The following is a 19,200-nucleotide window of genomic DNA, read 5'->3' on the forward strand; positions in this document are numbered from 1 at the left end:
CCAGCTCCCTGCAGCCCAATAACAGAATAAAAGAGACCAGAAACTGGGTGGATGGATTGGTATTATGATAAACTAGGAAATACTCAGACCTCTGGTGTTTTGTGTACTTCTTTTTACTTTCAGAAAGGTGCAAAGATGCAAAGCCCGATACCTTCATGAAGTTTTCCAACCAGCCAGATTCGACGAGTACTAGCAAGTTGTGCTTAGCAGACTGGGACTGTCATGTAATCAGCAATTTGCTTCATGGTCAGCAGATGTCACTGCTGTTCTTTTTGTCTCTGCCAGTCACTTTCTCGATAAGTTTGCCTGTAGTTTTGCTGTAAGAAAGACACAAACCCCAAAAACTTTGCAGAGGCTGCCACCAGCCATATATTTTGTTTCATCAGTGCATATCAATCACATCATTAGCTTTCAATTAAGCCGAAGGTCCAGTAGTTTGCAAGTAATCATGTGGCATACAAATACAAACCTTAGCATTTAATATATATATTAAATATATATATATAAAAATTCTTTAATTATTATAAATGTTTTATAAATAAAATTGGCTCGAATTTAATATATTTCACTGATTCCTTCTGGAAAGGTCATTACCATATTTATTGCATTACACCAAGTTCTGTTTTTAAAGCATACACTGACTTGATTGAATAAATCTTCATGTGTTTTAAATTAAACTGTGCAGAATCATTTTAAATCTGTACATTTCTGTGACAGGTCATTTAAACCCAGAGAAAACACAAGTTTTAGGCTGTTACAAACAATAAAATTAATGAAAAAGAAAATATCTTCTCCAGATGTTTCCAAGCTATGAAAATTTCAATTAATGGCTGGGACAACAAAGGTTTTATCAGATTCAATGAGCTGTCATTTTTCAAACTGTTTCTCTCAGGGTGTGGTGGAATACTTCATAGAATTTACAGTATAATTTGAATCATGAACTTGAAAATCCTGGAGACAGCAGAAATGAAGACTCACTGGATGGCCAGAGTGATGCACTCTGTGAAAACAAAAGAACAAAAGGAATTAGTGTGCAATGAGAAGAGAAGGATGTTAAAAATAAAAAGACGAAATATCCCCTTGACAAGTTTTAATACAGGTGAAAGTACCAGTGGTGATACGTAATCATGTTATAAAGATGGTTCAAAGCTGATTCATTCAATGTTGATTTAAAATTGCTACAAATTATTACACTGTATTGGTGTTAAAGCCTAAAATTGTAACTGCCTCTTTGTACAATGGACTTGAATAAATGTCTGCCATAAAAAAAACTGTATCAAAAACAATAAATACAGTAAAAGTTATGAATGTTATCCTTAACAGAATAGAAAGCGCATGAAAATAAATGTGATTATGTTATAATAGTGACCATTCTTCAGAAGTGATCAGTGACAGCATTGTGGATTCTAGTTCTAGTGAAGCACACATAGGCGATGATTTTAAATACAAAGATGTAAATTTTGATGCCACTTCTGAAGCGTGTGCTGTTACAAGAGTGCTGGTGCATAAGGCGGATGTATCAGATACAAATGACCCCGTGTAGGATTTCAGTCTATTCGTAATTCTGCATACATATTAGAAGTAATTGTAACTAAGCTCATCCTGCACCACCTACTGAAACCAAATTATAGGCTGCACATGTGGTCTGATGTCAATTATGATGAGCAGCTGGCTTTCTTTGTTCATATTGTATATAGTAATCCAAAAGTATGATGCTGAAATGTACTGATGAACAAAATCTTTGTTTGCAACACCTTTTGGACCAACGCTGGACAACAGAAAATAATATAAAAAATGTCCATGTGCATATCAGAGACGCTTCACAAAGCAGAAGATCGATTCACTAGTGCAGTTTTGCAGACTGCCTCTAAATAATCTTAAGATTGGACTCCAGTGGATATGAATATACAGTATATCTAACAACAGGAGGTGGATCTGCATTTCAAATGCCAGTTTCGTTTGTGCACATTCCTTTTTGTTGACAAGAGCATTTTATAGAAGTAGTTTCTGTAACAATATTTAACTAAATATACATGTGCTTGGGGTGTTGTGAGCATACAACTAGATTGATAGCCGTTGTCCAGCATTGGTCATCTTAGACACCTATTCTATCAGAATTTCTTCTCTCTGTTCTGCATGAAAACAGACAGTACATTTTTTTCTTGGCCATCACTACAAACTCCATGAGGTAGGTAACTATAACATAAAAAATATGATTTGTGGGTGGAGTATTCCTTTAATAGGGATAAAAGTATTAAGAGTGTACTTACATGGCTTCACTCTGTTGGATTATTTTTTTGAAGAATAAAAAAGGACAAAGTAAATTCTGCCAAGTGTTTTCAATCACCTGAGGTTAGATTTCTCAAATTTTACAACTTGCTGAGGGCAAAATTATTGTTAATTATGTCTTATAGATAAAACCCCGGAAATCCTATTTATTTTAAGCTAGTCTTTAAATTTTTGTTTTGCATATGTTATCAAAAGTCAGTGTTAAAAATCTATATCAAATATACGTAAAAAATATCATTTTTAATAGAAAGAAGTCTTATACACAATTTGAACACATCCCCTGGTGTGGATAATGATGAACGAATATATTTAAAATCAATGAATTCTCTTGACTGTAATAAGCAGAAACTGTGAAGGGCTTTGAGATAAAAGAATTTGTTTTCATTTTTGTGCATTCCTGCCCTGCAATGCTCTATCAGTTTGCTTAGACAACTTTCTTGCTTTTCCAGTATTTGCAGACACATAAGTGTGGCCCCCAGTTGCTAAGGCATTGTACCTTAAGCCAGTTGTTGCTAATGTTATCAGTACCTACAGGGGTCTCACTAGCATCTTTCTCATTGAATTGACCACCTGTGTCCTTTTATTCTTTGCTTTTAGTTTTTACCGAAAACCTTTCAAAAGATTCTTTAAGTGTCACATTTGATTCTTCCCTCTTGTGCTTCCTTTTCCTTGTCTCACGCCCACTATAGTAGTTTATTTCTGTCTTTGTTTGAGTTTGCCATTTTTCCATTGGCTAACTATTTTTCCCAAGCTAGTCTAGTTGTGCTGCATTTAGCAAGAAGTTTTATTTTGCAACTGAACACATACAGTAGTTAGTGTGCCCAGTTTTGAGTAATATATCTGCTCTCCTACTAATTTCTCAATCCAGGTGGTTCGGCATGTGGTGAGTGAGGCAATGCGCTATCAGCAATGCTCCCATCCTCCTCCTCCTACTACTAATATTAGATTAAAATTGTGTGTAAAAATAAGAGTTTTGTATGTCTCTATATTAGAATATTTAAACATGTGTGCATATATATATATATTTATGCATAAAAAAGGACTGTAAATTTTGGAGTAGATTTGACTTTTATGGGCCTTCCCAAGCCACTGATCCCTGGGCAACCACACACTTTGAAATGGCTATGCATGCATCAGTTCAACCAGGCTAGATTTATTGGCAAGGAAGCATTTTCTTCAAAGCAGCAAACTGATGGCCATTATGAACAATGCTGCACATCCTCTCTCTGACACAATAACACTGAGAACTTTCAGTCAATGAATTATTCAGGAGAAGCACAACTGGGGCTTCTTTATATCAACGGCAATACACCTGTGCAATGTCTCACAGTGACTGCTCTCTTCTCATTAGCCAAGTCAGAAGTTTTTTTTCATATGTGAGATTCTTGTGTGTGTATGTGGGGTTTGTTGTTTGTTATAATCTATATTTTTAAAGCTTCTGTAAAAAGCAAACTGTCTGTCTGCCCGCCTATCTATCTATCTATCTATCTATCTATCTATCTATCTATCTATCTATCTGTCTGTCTGTCTGTCTGTCTGTCTGTCTGTCTGTATATTTTAAAAAATATTATCTGATTAAACAGAGGATAAAAACTCTTTAAAAATAGGAATCAATGGACCATTACTTGAGGATGGCCTTCATTCAAATCTATTGTCGAGTATGAGTATCACTGACATTTTCACTCAATATTGCCCAAAGTCTAAGCAGCAAGACTACCAACAATTCCCACTATTGACTCTCAGTGTCGCAAGTCGCTGAACCTGTCAGTGCTTCACATGTCAAAATGGTACATTTTTGTTAGTGAACATCATATGCAGAAACAATTTTCACATTGAATATAGCTATATAAGGTAGAGCTGATGGCGATGGTTTATCATGCTGTAAAAGTAATACTTTCTGAATGTAACTTATAGTCTGACACCAGACAGAAAACAGAAAAAAATCACCTCTAAGGTGACTGATGACTAACATTCAAAGACAGAAAAAAAATTTAAAAAATGATAAAGCAACTCCAGTTAGTAAGTCAGTCATCATCCGACACGCTAAATCCTAACACAGGGTCATGAGCCGATTCCAGCCAGCAAGGGGGTGCAAGGCAGGAAAAAACCCCGGGCAGGGCACACACACCAAGCACGTACTTGGGACAATTTAGGATCACCAATGCACCTAACCTGCATGTCATTAGACTGTGGGAGGAAACCCACACAGACACTAGGAGAACATGCAATCTCCACGTAGGCAGGACCTGGGAAGCGAACTCAGGTCTCATAACTGTGAGGCAGCAGTGCTACCACTGCTCCACCGTGCTGCCTGCAACTCCAGTTATCAATCATTAATTCACCCTAGGCTGACTGAACATTTGGTGGAGTCACATTGTGGACTTTAGGGTGCAGTCTGTGTGTCTCTGAGGCCAATGAGAAGACAGTGGTAACATAAAGAGGGACAAAAGACACTCACTGATCATAATGGTAGTAGTAGTTAAAGTAGGAGGAGTATTGTCATGGGCACAGAGTACATTCAGAGAATAAACATGTAACAGATCTGTCATTCACAGAGGCCCTAAGTGCTTTTTAAGATCTGCTGTGCCGTCCTCAAGTCCAAGTCCAATAGAATTTAATTTTCTTTCTACACTCAAGCTGTCAGTGCACAGATGCATAATACATTAGAAGTTATTGTATTGTATTTATTGATTTTATAATTTTTTTTTATATTTTCACATATCTAGTGGCACTGAACCTCTCTCTTTCTCTCTCTCTCTCTGACAAAGGCGTTAGTGCTGCCACCTTTCAACCCTAAACACTGGATTAGAATCCAAATCTGGGCACTGGCTGTCTACATTTTGCATGTTTTCCTGTGTCAATGTGTCCATTCACACCTCAGATTCATACATAGCAGGTTAACTGGCAACTCTAAATTAGCCTGGTATGAGTAAATGTAGTTGAGTGTGTGAGTATCGTGGACTGGCACCACAAACACACAGTGCTGCCTGAACAGCTTCTGTCCCATATTACTCAGGGCTGGTGAAGCAAGTTACAAAACAGACAGACAAATGGCTTCTATAGTAAGCTTGCTCCTTTGTGAACCTTTGGCCAAGTGATTCACCCTACATGTGGAAAATGGCCTGATAGCAATTTGCATAAGTAGCACAACTGTTGTCAACTATGAGGATAAAACTTGTTAATTTGCACATTGCAGTTGGTTTAATGTTGAAGATATGTGGAGTAATGTGTGCTGTGCCAAATGGCATTGAAAGTTCAACTTTTGCCTTAACAGAAACTCATCTGAGCAACACTGCATGGGAATAATAGTCAAAAAAGCAATGAAGCTATTATATCACCATTTATGGGGCTCATTTTTCTATCTTATAAACGAAAGTCATAACATGTTGAGTTTTGAGAAGCAGGAGATCCAAAGCATACACATTCCAATAACACTTCCAAAAATACCTACTAGAGGGTGATATCACCATGAAATCCTGGCTAGTAATAAGGGGTTTGTACCGAATCCTAAGAAAAAAAGTTGATTTTCCCAAAAATGTTCTTTAATAACACTGAAGCTCAACAGAGCACAAGAAGCAAAGGAATTGCCCAAAAACACTAAGGTGATCCAATGTCAGCAAAGTTCCTATTCAGTATTTTCATAGATGGCCGGGACACCTCTTTGCTGAGAGGACTGGGGGAGCAAGCGTGGATAGAACATTACCTCCCCCGGGATGCTAGTTGGGAGCACTCATGGGTTGCAGTGGTGCCTTGGACTGCCACAGGGCTTTATGGGAGATGGAGTTGTATACAGTCCTGTTGGGATCCGGGGGTCATCAAGCACTTGGAGCACTTCTGGGTAACATATAAAAGGAGCCTGCAGACAGTACTCAGGAATCCAGAGTCGGGACGAGGAGGACGAAGCTTGCCGGGGAGATAAGAGAACAGAGAGAAAAGAAAAATAATTGTGTTCTGGTGTGCTGTGTATTGTGCTTGGGACTGTGCTGTGTACTCGTGGGAATGGGGAAGACGTACCCACGAGTGAATAAAAAAAATAAAAAACATTTGTATTTTATAAGTGTGCCTCCTGCGTGTGTCTGTGTCGGGTTGGGTGGCTGGTACACCCCCTAGAGTTGTCAAAGTATCCAGAAACGTCGTCAAAATCAGAGAAATTAGGTTCAAAAATCCAGAAATCTACCAAATTAAAGAAACACAGACAAACTCATCATCTCTCTTGGATGTTTCAAATGTACCACCAGGAACAGTGGGAGACCCTCCAAAAATTGTAAGAAGGGGGGCAGTTCCTGGTAGTGACTGAAAAGTCATGGAACAAGCAAAGGCAACTGATATACATAGACAAAACGAAAAAAAAAATGATGTACATAATCAACGTAAATAAAAGAATAAAAAATTAGCAAAAGAGACATAAAATATGAATTTGAACCCCAGCCAGGGGAGGAGCTCTGACTAAGTCATGATACTGAAGAAGTGAAGTCATGCAGTGAAGACTCTTCACAGTCTACAAAGCAAAAGAAACTGCATAGAGTCGTTTGCCATCCAAATCTGTAAGCCCTAGGAAAACTTAATGTGGCTAGGAGACACTGCCTGAGCTCTGCAGGAAATAATATGAAAAATGCTTCTGGTCTGAGAAACCAGGTAATTAAGTTGGGGGCAAATAACAAGAGAAAATAATTAAAGAATGACACCTATGCCAGCAGGATTAAATGGTATAAAAACAAGGAATGAAGCATGAAGTGAAATGAAACGCATAGTTAAGAGTCCTGTGCATTACAAAACATGAACATTAAACTTATATGCTTAGTGCTCATCTCAGGGAAGTGAATTTCATGTTCACAAATGGCACTGAAGAGCTGGACCACTCTTTTCCCATTGATCAATAAAAATGCAAAAAGCTGCCCATCTTGGAGCATAGAAGTACATTTGTACAGAATAAATGAACAAAATATGAAGAAAGAATGTTACTGTTCATTGAATTCTGGTGGGGTTGAAAAGTGACAATCTTACAAATAAAATGTTTTAGTAATAAAATTCCACGCAAACCAAAAAACTATAACAAGTAACATACCTGGTAAATCCTCTCCAAGGGATTTGACTGTTAAAAATTTCAGGAAGAAGAGAATGTGTTATTTCATGCCAGAGAGCATTGAGTGATTCTCTTTGAAAACGATTGGATTTATGCTTTTCTACACTTTTTTTGTAACAACTGCTTAAAAGAGAGCTGCGTACAATACTATTAACCAGTGTGATGCTCAACCTGACAGCTCAACCTGCCCGACACACCCAGTATGCTAGACGGCGACTTCCCTGCTGCATAGCGGTTCCCCGGATTCACATAGGGCACTATCTGATATGGAATTCGGATGCTGCTGCCAGGTGATGCTGCAGGGAGACACAGGGATTTCTGCTTCCCATATAGCCTGGAAGTACTGAAGAAAAATACAACTCTCCATCTTAACTGGAAGTGCTGATGAGTCACATGGACGGAAGGAGAGAAGCACTTCCGAGTCAAGGAAAATATAAAGGACTAGTGGAGACCCAGCAAGGGAGCCGGAGTTTGGAGGGAGTGTGACAGAGCTTGCTGGGAGGAGAGGAGGGTAATTATTGTGTTTATTCATTATGTGTTTGGTAGATGTGGTGCTTTGGAGGCACTATAATGAAGAAAAGAATTAAAAATTATAGTGCTTTTAAATCTGTGCCCAGAGTATCTGTCTGTTGGGTTTCACAGGGCAACAGCACCCCCAAGTGTCCACACAAGAAACTGCGAGCTACATGCAACTGAGATGGCCTTTTACAAGCTGACTGCTATAATTGAAGATTACATCCATTCATAGAACACCCATGAAAAGGTAGGGAAAAATATAAAAAGCTTTGTCCTGGTATTTAGAAAACCTAAATAGAGTCCAGCCATGGACTGGAATAGAAAAATGAAGAATATGAACGTGCTGAAGTTGGGATTGGTCACTTATCTACAGTACAGTAGCCCAGTTAAAGCATTGAAACATTTGAAGACAACAATGATTAATATTAGTAATATGCATTGTTTATGCTATAGAATTATGATAGATAGATAGATAGATAGATAGATAGATAGATAGATAGATAGATAGATACTGTATTAATCCCAAGGGGAAATTATTAATTTAAAGTTATTAAAATTTAAAGTTTCCATTTGTGTTTTTTTATACAGTTCTCGTACTCACTTGTTCAAAATTATTACTATTTATCACTATTTTTTTTTCCTCTCAGTGCATTTTTATATTTTTTTAGAAAAAAATAGAGATTTAAGGAGAATGTTTGAACAAAGTGTATTTAACTTAATTAGAAGTAACAAGCCATTATAAAGCTATCTTATATATGAACTGTTTAAGAAGATGTTTAAATACAGTAGACTTCAAAAATAATGCTTTGCAAAGAAGTGAATTACATTTCCTTTGGAAGGTTTTCAGAAAGAGTGATCAGGACACAGGCAAAGGTCTAAGCATTGAATTCAGGAGGATCAAGTAACTAAAATCAAGATACTAACCTTAAAATTAAAACGTGAAAGGGAGCTGTAACTAAATAAAGCCCTTGTTCTTTGTTTTTGAAGTGCTTTAGTACAAGCCTATTGCAGTGTCATTCCCTTGTTTTATCTTGCTTTTTCTTCAGCTGAAGAGACTAGTGGTGCCCGTATAAAACAATGTTTAAAACAGTAGTGCCCTTAAAAAACATCTAACAAACTAGTGACACAAGGTGCCACAGACTAACAGTAAAATTAAAAGCAACAATTACAATAATAATTGTTTGAGAAATGCAATAAAATGACACAGAGTAAAGTTCTTAGGAAATGTTTTGTTCAAAGCATACTGAATTTGCAGCCTTCTATAATATTGTAAGGTCTAACTGCATGTGATAAAGGTAGATATTGATCTTTTAACCTTCATCCACAGCTTGCTGCAGCATGTATTCCTACGGTAACCAAGCTTACAAAGGACCTGTAATCTCTGGTTCCAGAATGAAGCTTTTAATAGAGTGGAATGGGTATTTTTTTAATTGACTAAACAAATTTGAGTTTGAAGATAATATATGCAAGTGTGCCTAAAGTAAATTATAATATTCTGGTCCAGGTGCCTCTGTTCATATAAATACCATACATTCTTATTACTTCTAATTAAGGATGTCAACTATTGTCAAAACATTTGGTAATTGTTATCAAAATCCTAGCTATTGAAACACAAAGGAAGGAATTAAACAAAAAGTATTTCTCTGCTTTGATGTTGTTATTCTTTATCATGAACCAAATTTACCGTTGTCAACCCTATTAAATCCGTTGAATGAAGTTTACAGGATACCGAGGTTCAAAATGAATATGAATAAAAGTATTTTTAAGTGAACTCCCTTACATAGCTTACTAAATTGCATCACTTTTCATTAATTGTTTAGGAATTGTTAAAATCTAGGAGTTACAGTTAAAAATGTGTTCAAATTAGTTTCTGCAGTATGATGGAAAGCATTAAACAGGATGTTAATAGTTGGTTATTCTTTCAGTTCTCTTTAGCTGGGAAAATGTAGTACTGTTTAGAAGGGGTTATCTTATAAAACTCCTATTTATCTTTCAAAGAATCACCATATACTGCATATTAACAAGTCCTTTTTAAACATTTAGATTCAACGTCTCTTACTGCAAAGATCTACACAGTGAGTAACATGCTATTACCTAACTTCTAATTTGTGAATATTTGTACTATGAGACTAAGGATTGATACAGAAGGTAACATGACTGCCATAACCTGGACAGAAAAACTTGCTCAAACTTTTTTCTATAAGTTTTACTTTGTTTCCTAGTCATCAAAAGTTTTAATAATTTACTAGGTATCTAGTCTTTCTGTCTCTTAAAGGTTTTTTGGTTCATTAGCTCACAAAGCTGAGTTGTGGAATGGTGATACTATTGGTTATAATTGAATGACACATAATTTTTTGAAATGTCGTACTGATGCTATTTTCTGATTTTTTAAATTTTTTATTTATTTTAATATGGCAATTAAGCTCAATAAAATGTAATAATAAAAATATTGTACCTGATTGATACAATGATCTATTACTGTGTTCCTGTAGGAGCTTCTGAGGGTCTTCCCGTTTCTTCTTCTACAACTTCTGGCACCTTCTGCCCATTCTGAATCACACTGCGCACCACTTCACGGGCAGCACGTAAGTGCTTGAGCTGCGACTGTTTTACTGTCAGAAACAATATTTAAGAAAAATAATATGGTTAAAGAATCAGGGTATATTACCATGCAACTTTATATAAAACAGATTTTGTACCGCTCATAGATTAAAATCTACAGTATCACTTCACCCATTAACAAATCCTTCATGGTTGACGACTACAGATTCTAACTTGAGTGCATTTGTGCCAAATGTGAACAAACTGCAATCATTTCTGATTTTACGCTGTCAAACACACATCTTTGGCATTCAACATTTGTTTCAAATGTGCTAGAATTCTGAGTTTATGATTTTGATCTTTTGCACTGATTGCACTTTATAATCTAAACACCACAATATAAAAATTGTTGTTTCGCTTAAAGTCAAAAATGGAGGAATATTATGGTGAACAGAACTCATTTCCAAATTTGGATGTCCTGATGTGCCACATTTCTGCCTAATTAGTGTAAACTACAACATATATTGTAAATGTAAAAGCACCATTATTAACGGTTGAAGCTTTAATTTATACAGTACTTTTCACAGTGGGAATCATCCCAGGTTATTTCATAAATAGGGATGAAGCTGATTTTACAAATTTAACTCATAAAACATTGCTTGTCTTAATAAATACATTGGTTTAAGGCAGTGTATCAGTACAAAGGAAGTAAATCAATTTGAAATTTATAGGGCATCTTTCAAACACCACCCAAAGGCAGTTCAATGCTACAGAGTTAGAGTACAACTAATTTGTTAGAAGTGGATCTTGGGCAGGATAGATTAATTGCTCAGTGAGTCAGGGGTGACAAATGACTGGGCAACCATGGGGTGTGGAGTCCAGTATATACGACACGGTGTGTAGTCCAGTATATATGATGGCAGACTACACCACCAGACAATGCAGTTAACACACTGAATGTTTTTGGAGCCTCACCTTCATAAACATCTCCTCATGTTCCGAAAATCCCATCCATCAGCACACTCAATTTCAAAGTGTATGTAGACTTGACATTACTCCTAGAGAATGCTTAATAATGAACTCCCCAAGCCCTTTCTGTCAGTTCTGCTGTTCTAAAGCTTTTATCATCTTGTGACAGTCCAGGTTGGCTCCACGTCCTTTGGCAGCAGAGATATTAGAATGAAGTGTTGATGCTCATGGTTTTAGCAGAGAAGTTCTGACTTTGGTTTTAACCTAGTTTTAAGAATTATCCATCCATTATCCAGCCCGCTATATCCTAAATACAGAGTCACAGGGGTCTGCTGGAGCCAATCCCAGCCAGCACAGGGTGCAAGGCAGGAAACAAACCCTGGGCAGGGCGCCAGCCCACCTCAGTTTTAAGAATTATTTAAGGATTAATTTGGTTAAATGTTTAACCTCCACTAATAATCTGTCCTTACTGAAAATTATTTATTTATATTTGGACTGTTCAGAGGATTGCATTTTAATTTGGTACACCATTTGTTTTATTAAAGGTACTTGCCACTTTTACGCCAACCCTTGCTGACTGTTTGTGTCCTTAATTGCCCAGCTCATTCTTAGTTATATTATCGAAATGTCTTGATTGTCACACACCTTTCTACACATGCTCTGGGACTGTCCAACAGTCTTTTGATAGTGGTCTTAAATTTCTGTCATCTCTTCTGGCCACTAACAGTCTTCTTTATTCTCATATTTTCCTTCCACTACATCTCTCCTCCCATTGTCCCTTAATTCCCTTAAAGAAATTAATTGTCTCTAGATATCACTGAAGCTCAAATTTCCCTTATTTTTCTCTGGAGTGTATCTAATTCTCTTGAATGAGATCTTTTGTTTATAATTAAAGGCTGTGATGCTGTGAAAATGAATTGTGCTAATGTGACCAACATTAAAAGGTGGCAATGGGAGGTGGATCAGATGCAGAAATGGTTGTTAGCTCAGAAATAACTGGCATGTGGTTAACGCAGTATTACTCCTCTCTCCTCATGGGGGATTTCTGCATTTCCAATTCCACCCCTTATATTCTCACCTGTTGGCGGTGAGAAGAACTTTTCATTTTCTCTGTGCTTTATGTTGCACTGTTTATAAACACCCAATTATTGTGTAATGTCTCTATCCCTCTTGCATTTTTCAATAAATAAAAAACAACACTGAATGACTTTGGCTGAACAGTTCTTTGCATTCAGAACTCCTTCCTTTAAATGGCAACAAGAGTGCACATTATAGGTGTATCAGGAGTGGTGAATTAAATTAAAAAATAAAAAAGTCATAAAATAAATTAGAATTAGAAAATATATAAAATTCAGGCGTGTCTGGAGACTTAGCTGACTGGTTTGAAAGTTGGAGAATTTTACATTTTTTAGATATTAAAACAATCAGGTAAAGAAAGTATTCTCTCACCTAACAGGTCTAAACACTAAAATAGTATTTTTACAGGAGACCCACTTATTAAGCAAGGATCAGTTCTGGCTGCAAAAAGACTGGACTGGCCAAATGTTCCATTCTAGTTTTACAAAGAAAAGTAGAGGTGTGGGAATTCTCATATATAGAACGTCTCATTTGCAGTATCATATGTTGTATCTAATCCTAAATGGAGATACATGGTTGTCATGGGTCATGCACTCGCCAGTGCATCATTGCTACTCAAGAATCAATTATTTCTTTGTAGATAACCATTTTTTGCCTACGATTAAATCCTGCAAGTACAACACCATTGTTATTTCTGACCATGCCCCTTTGATCTTGGAGCTAAAATTATTATGCCCGACATACTCATCTCGCAGATGGCGTCTTAACCCACTTTTATTAGAAGACGAGAACTGTACAGAATATATATCAAAACAAATCTTTTTTTTTTCTAGAGACTTATACATCCTTAGAGGTCTCTGCAGGAATACTCTGGGAAACCCTGAAGGCCTTCTTAAGAGGACAGATTATCTCATATCTTTCCCACAGAAATAAATTGGAAACCAAGAAGGAATCAAAGCTAACCAGTGTAATTACTAGAATAGATGAAGAACATGCCAGGTGTCCAAGTGAGGCTCTTCATAGGAAAAGGCAGACTCTGCATTCAGAACTCAAGCTCTTGTCAACTAAAGAAACTGAACAACTCATTTTTAAATCAAGACATCATTACTATGAACATGGAGAGAAAGCTAATAAACTCATAGCTCAACAAATCCACAAGCAAGATGTTCACAATGCACACAAACACAAACACAAACGGAAACAAAATCATTGACCATAAAAATATAATGCACACATTTAGAGACTACTATAAATCCTTATATTTTACTGTGTTTAAAGAAGACAAGACACAATCTAATGCATTTCAGGATGCATTACAGATACCACAAATAGATACTGTTAGTGCAGAGGAATTGGATAAACCGTTGGCACTATCAGAATTAGTAGATGCTATAAAGTCACTTCAGAGTGGGAAAGCAGCAGGCCCTGATGGCTACCCTGCAGAATTTTATAAGAAGTTCTCCACTCAGCTAGCTCCCCTTTTATTAGCAACATTCACAGAAGCTAGAGGCAATAAAATTCTACCTCAAACTTTTCGCCAAGCATTAATCACCGTCTTTCCTAAACAAAATAAGGACGTATTACAATGTGCATCATACAGACCAATTTCACTTCTGAATAATGATGTTAAGATACTCTCCAAAGTCCTAGCTAGAAGGATGGAGAAAGTGTTGCCTTCAGTAATATCACAAGATCAAACTTGGATTTATTAAAGGCCGACACTTAGTGTTCAATCTTCAATGCCTGTTTAATGTAATATATTCACCCGTAAAGTCAAACATCCCAGAGATATTATTATCCTTGGATGAAGAAAAAGCATTTGATATGATTGAATGGAAATACCTTTTCACTACATTGGAGAAATTTGGGATTGGCCCGAACATTTGTGCATGGATCAAACTACTATATACCAATCCAGAAGCTTCAGTTTGTATTAACAACATTAATTCAGACTACTTTAAACTAGAACGTGGTACCAGACAAGGATGTCCCTTGTCACTACTACTTTTTGCAAACGTCATTGAGCCACTGGCAGTTCACTGCTTATGAGATAAAGGGGATTATCAGAGAAGAACATAAACAGAAAATTTCTCTATATGCAGATGATATGGTACCATATATATCAGACCCACAAAATACTGTGCCTGCAGTCCTAACAGCACTAACAGAATTTCAAAAGATTTCTGGTCTCAGAATGAATTTGAATAAAAGTGTGCTCTTTCCAGTGAATTCTCAAGGACACACTATTAGATTGGACAGCTTCCCTTTTATCAATGCAGATCAGTTTAAATGTCTAGGGGTAAACATCACAAGTAAACATAAAGCTCTTTATCAACAAAATTTTGCCATCTGTATGGAAAAAATTAAGCAAGACTTGCATAGTGTAGATGGTCAACCCTTCATCTCATTTTAGCTGGAAGAATTAACATTGCTAAGATGAATATCCTCCCTAAGCTTCTCTTCTTATTTCAAAACATTCCAATATACATCAATAAATCATTTTTTAAGAAATTAGATTCAACCATAACCTCAATTACTTGGAATTCAAAACATCCACCTATCCAAAGAGTGATCCTACAAAGGCAGAAAGAAGGTGGCATGGCTCTACCTAACTTTCAATTTTATTACTGGGCAGCAAACATACAAACTATAAAAAACTGGGCATGGACACAAATAGATGGACATACACAGGCCTGGTCCACAATAGAAATACAATCCTGCAGTACTTCTTTATATTCCCTGCTTTGTGCCCCAATAAATGCAAGTTATCGCCAATATACTAACAACCCAATTGTTCTTCACTCACCCAGAATATGGAAACAATTTAGGAAGCATTTTAAGATGGAGAATCTTTTATTTTTGGCATCTCTGCACGACAACCACCTTTTTCAACCCTCGCAAACATATGCAGTTTTTAATGTGCGGAAAAATTTGGGATTAAATCACTTAGAGATCTGTACATAGACAATATCTTTGCATCCTATGAACAATTACATTCTAAATTTAACTTTCCAGCAACACATTTCTTTCACTATCTTCAAATTAGAAACTTTGTTAAACAGAATCTGCCCAATTTTCCTCAACTCCCACCTCCCTCTATGCTGGAAAAATATTGCTCAGTTTTGAGGACTTAGACAGCATTTCTGTTATATATAAAACCATTTTACAGACCCTCCCTTTCAAAGATCCAAGAGGACAGTGGGAAAAGGATCACTCACTCAACATCTCAGAAAAGGAGTGGAAGGTAGCAATGGAGAGAATTCACTCGAGCTCCATATGCGCAAAGCATACAATTATTCAACTCAAAATTATATGAGCACATCTGTCTCATTTAAAATTGTCCAAAATGTTTCCAGGGCAAGATCCAACCTGTGAACGCTGCAATCAAGTCCCAGCCTCACTGGGTCACATGTTTTGGGCCTGCACCAAATTAACATAATTTTGGACCTAAATTTTTAAATGCCTATCAGACAGCCTTGGTGTCACAATCCCTCCTAATCGATTAAGAGCTGTGTTTGGTGGACTCCCAGATGGTCTTAAAATGAAGAAGGACAAACAAACTGTGATTGCATTCACTACACTACTGGCACATAGACTTATCTTGCTAAACTGGAAGAATCCTAACTCTCCTCTTTTAAGTCAGTGGGAAACTGATTTTATATATTATTTGAAATTGGAAAAATTCTAATTCTCACTTAGAGGATCTGTGCAGAAATTTTTCAAAACCTGGCAGGATCTAATCAATTTACATTTTAAAATAAGCTATTCAAGCACTGAGGAAGCAGATTCTCTCCCCATTTCTTTTTCTTCTCCATGTATCTTTATTTAATTATTAATTAATGTATGTACTTATTTTTCACTAGCATTAAGTTTTATTCTGCTGCCCATGCTCTCTTTCTCAGGGGTGGGGGTTGATTTATTTTCAATCCTATTTTTGAAAAAAAAATATTTATTTGTATGGAATGTTGTGTGATTTCAATAAAATTAATAAAATTATATAAAAAAGGCAATCGGGTATTACATTTTTTTACAAAGTATTTTGTAATAGTGAGTCATATTCAAAAATAATAGCAACAACAGAATTTGTTTATATGTATTAGTAGGCTGCATTAAATAAAAGCTTTTTAACAGCACTTTACAACATCATGTAGTTAAAAATGTAGCCCAAATAGGATTGTGGTGGCTCAATAGATTTCATAGAAAGAAGAGTTCAGTTTAAGTGAAGTAAAAATGACACTGATTGATGTGCTATTGTTATTTGTTGTATACAGAGTCTCTGATTAATTGTAGTTGAAATTTCTTAAACATTACATTTTTAAACGAACTACCAAATGGAGAGATAAAAGTTCTATTAAAGTCTTAAGGTAAAATTGCTGGCTGTTCTGGACCATGGTGGAGAGCAGTTTTGGAGCTTTTCAGACTTGCGGTCTCACAGAAATATTCAGTAATTATGATGTACTTATAATGTAGCCATGAGGTAGTTTTCAGTGTAAAGAAATGTCTCTATTATATAAAAATCCTGGTATGAGACAAGACTTTTTCAGAGAGATAATTTCAAGTCCCACGAGATGAGACTTTGTGCCAAGAGATCTAACCACTTATAGAGATGAGACTCTGAGCCAAGAGATTTAACCACTTATAATCAGCTCGCACCAAGTGGAATGGAAAACCAAGCAGGTTCAAGCAGGGGTGGAAATAAAAGTCAAAGAGTAGATAACAAAGTAAAATGTTGTAAAGAGGTTCAAAAATGTTGGTGTGACACACATGCAAAGCAGGTTGCAGAAAGTACTAAAATTTGAAAGTCTCAAAAAATTGATAGTAAAGATCAATCACATTAGTGCTAACAAATGGTGAAATAACAGAACAGCGAAAAGAGATCAAATATAGACATAGGTGATATGACAGAAGTATGTAGATTTTATTCGGCTTTAAATTTTAAGTCTGAGACGTGTAGATCATCAAATTCATGTTGCCATCAAGGAAAAGTAGTGTTTCTTTCAAATGAAGAAGCGTATCCGTGAGAAATAAAAGATTTTGTTATTTGGTGAAAATGAAATCCACAAACACTACTGGCAAAATATCTGAATCTATACTAATAAAAGGCAAATCCCTCACTGACTGACTGACTGACAGACTGACTGACTGACTCACTGACTCATCACTAATTCTCCAACTTCCCGTGTGGGTAGAAGGCTGAAATTTGGCAGGCTCATTCCTTACAGCTTACTTACAAAAGTTGGGCAGGTTTCATTTTCGAAATTCTACGCATAATGGTCATAACTGGAAGGTATTTTTCTCCATTTACTGTAATGGAGTTGAGCTTGAAAGCCGTGGGGCGGAGTTTCGTGTGACATCATCACGCCTCCCACGTAATCACGTGAACTGACTGTCAACGTAGTGCGTAGAAAACCAGGAAGACCTCCAAAAAGCGCTGAATAAAACATGCATTATATAATTGAGAAGGCAGCGAAACAATAAGAAGCGGAAAGTGACATATACTACCATATTCATGAGTGCTGCTACTCGAAAGAAAGCAAGGTGTAAACCTAAACTTTAAATTAAGTTCATAGACAGGCTGACGCTGGCGTTTCTCATGCCCACAGGTAATGCGGGATACAAGTTTAATGAGAGGACGAGGATATAAACGAGTTTTGATCACTTTGTAACTAAGTTAAAATTGTAGGTGAAGGGGTGTGCTTATGCAAATTCGAGAGACTGTGTTTGTGGGGATTGACAGTTAAGGCGGTGGGGAGTCACGTCATCATCTCCCCTCCCATTTACCTCATTTCGCTCTGAGCTGAGCTCCGCGGCTAACGCCGTCTTTCAAAGCAACTTCGTCATACTACCACCAAATACTCACGGAAAAATCCACAAGTTAATACACACGCTGTCTCTATAGAGTTTCTCCACACTGAATCCTCCAGGCACTACTTACAAAAGGTTACATTGACAATCGTGTTACGTTATTTTTAAAATCTTTCCTTTTCTTAGCACAAGCACAGCTGAGAAGCTTCGATGCATGTGCTCCATAACGCGTTAAAAAATAATGCATTTTTTCACACTTTCAATTCCAAGCAAAGGGGATCTTTTGTCAATGCATGATTTCCTGTACACCGATTACATTGATCAGCGCATCCCGATTCATTTTACCCTCGCACCACCTTGGTTTGAGAAGAAGTATGAAAAATATGAGGTTAACATAGAAAACAGATCACCAATTCAAGCTTTATGAATAATCGATTCGCCATCAATAATTGTTTTGGTAAAGCCATACTCAGTGTAATCCTCCTTTCATTTTATCATTTTTCCGCCACTAGCTATGATTAAATGAACGGTAAAAAAGTAAGAGCGAAGCGAGTGTGACTTATTTAGGCAGGCATATATATGACAGCAACACTCATGACAATGTCAATCATGTTACGTTATTAATAAAATGTTTCCTTTTCTTTTCATTACTTCTTTAACATACTACTTCTCCACTGCGAGGCGCGGGTATTTTGCTATATATATATATATGAATGACCTCCAAAGAGCGCTGAGACTTTTGATATCATGAACGTGTCTGCAAAAACTGGGGTCTCCTGCCCAGCAAAAGTCGAGCAGCCGGCGCGCGCGCATAGCTGTGCCAGCCTTTGAGACCCTGACTGCGCTTCTGCCTTAAGTCAAAGTGAGCACTTTTAATTTTTTTCATCCTCCCCCTGAGCTATAGCCCAGACAAGTGCAAA

The 19,200-nt window shown here is 36.7% G+C and overlaps 1 protein-coding gene across 2 annotated transcripts in view; it reads right to left on the reverse strand.

The window, feature by feature from the left end:
- Positions 1-383: 383 nt before the first annotated feature.
- cfap91 (cilia and flagella associated protein 91) overlaps positions 384-19,200 on the reverse strand; it is a 79,714-nt gene continuing 60,897 nt past the window's right edge. For both annotated transcript variants that reach the window (XM_039743710.1, XM_039743711.1), the window contains 2 exons: positions 10,344-10,500; positions 384-1,000 (listed from right to left, as the gene is read on the reverse strand). In XM_039743710.1, coding sequence (XP_039599644.1) covers positions 10,364-10,500 — 137 coding nt within the window. In that variant the 3' untranslated portion in view covers positions 384-1,000; positions 10,344-10,363. The remainder of the gene's footprint in view (positions 1,001-10,343; positions 10,501-19,200) is intronic.

This window comes from Polypterus senegalus, chromosome 2 (assembly GCF_016835505.1).
Source record: "Polypterus senegalus isolate Bchr_013 chromosome 2, ASM1683550v1, whole genome shotgun sequence".
Taxonomy (NCBI): Eukaryota; Metazoa; Chordata; class Cladistia; order Polypteriformes; family Polypteridae; genus Polypterus; species Polypterus senegalus.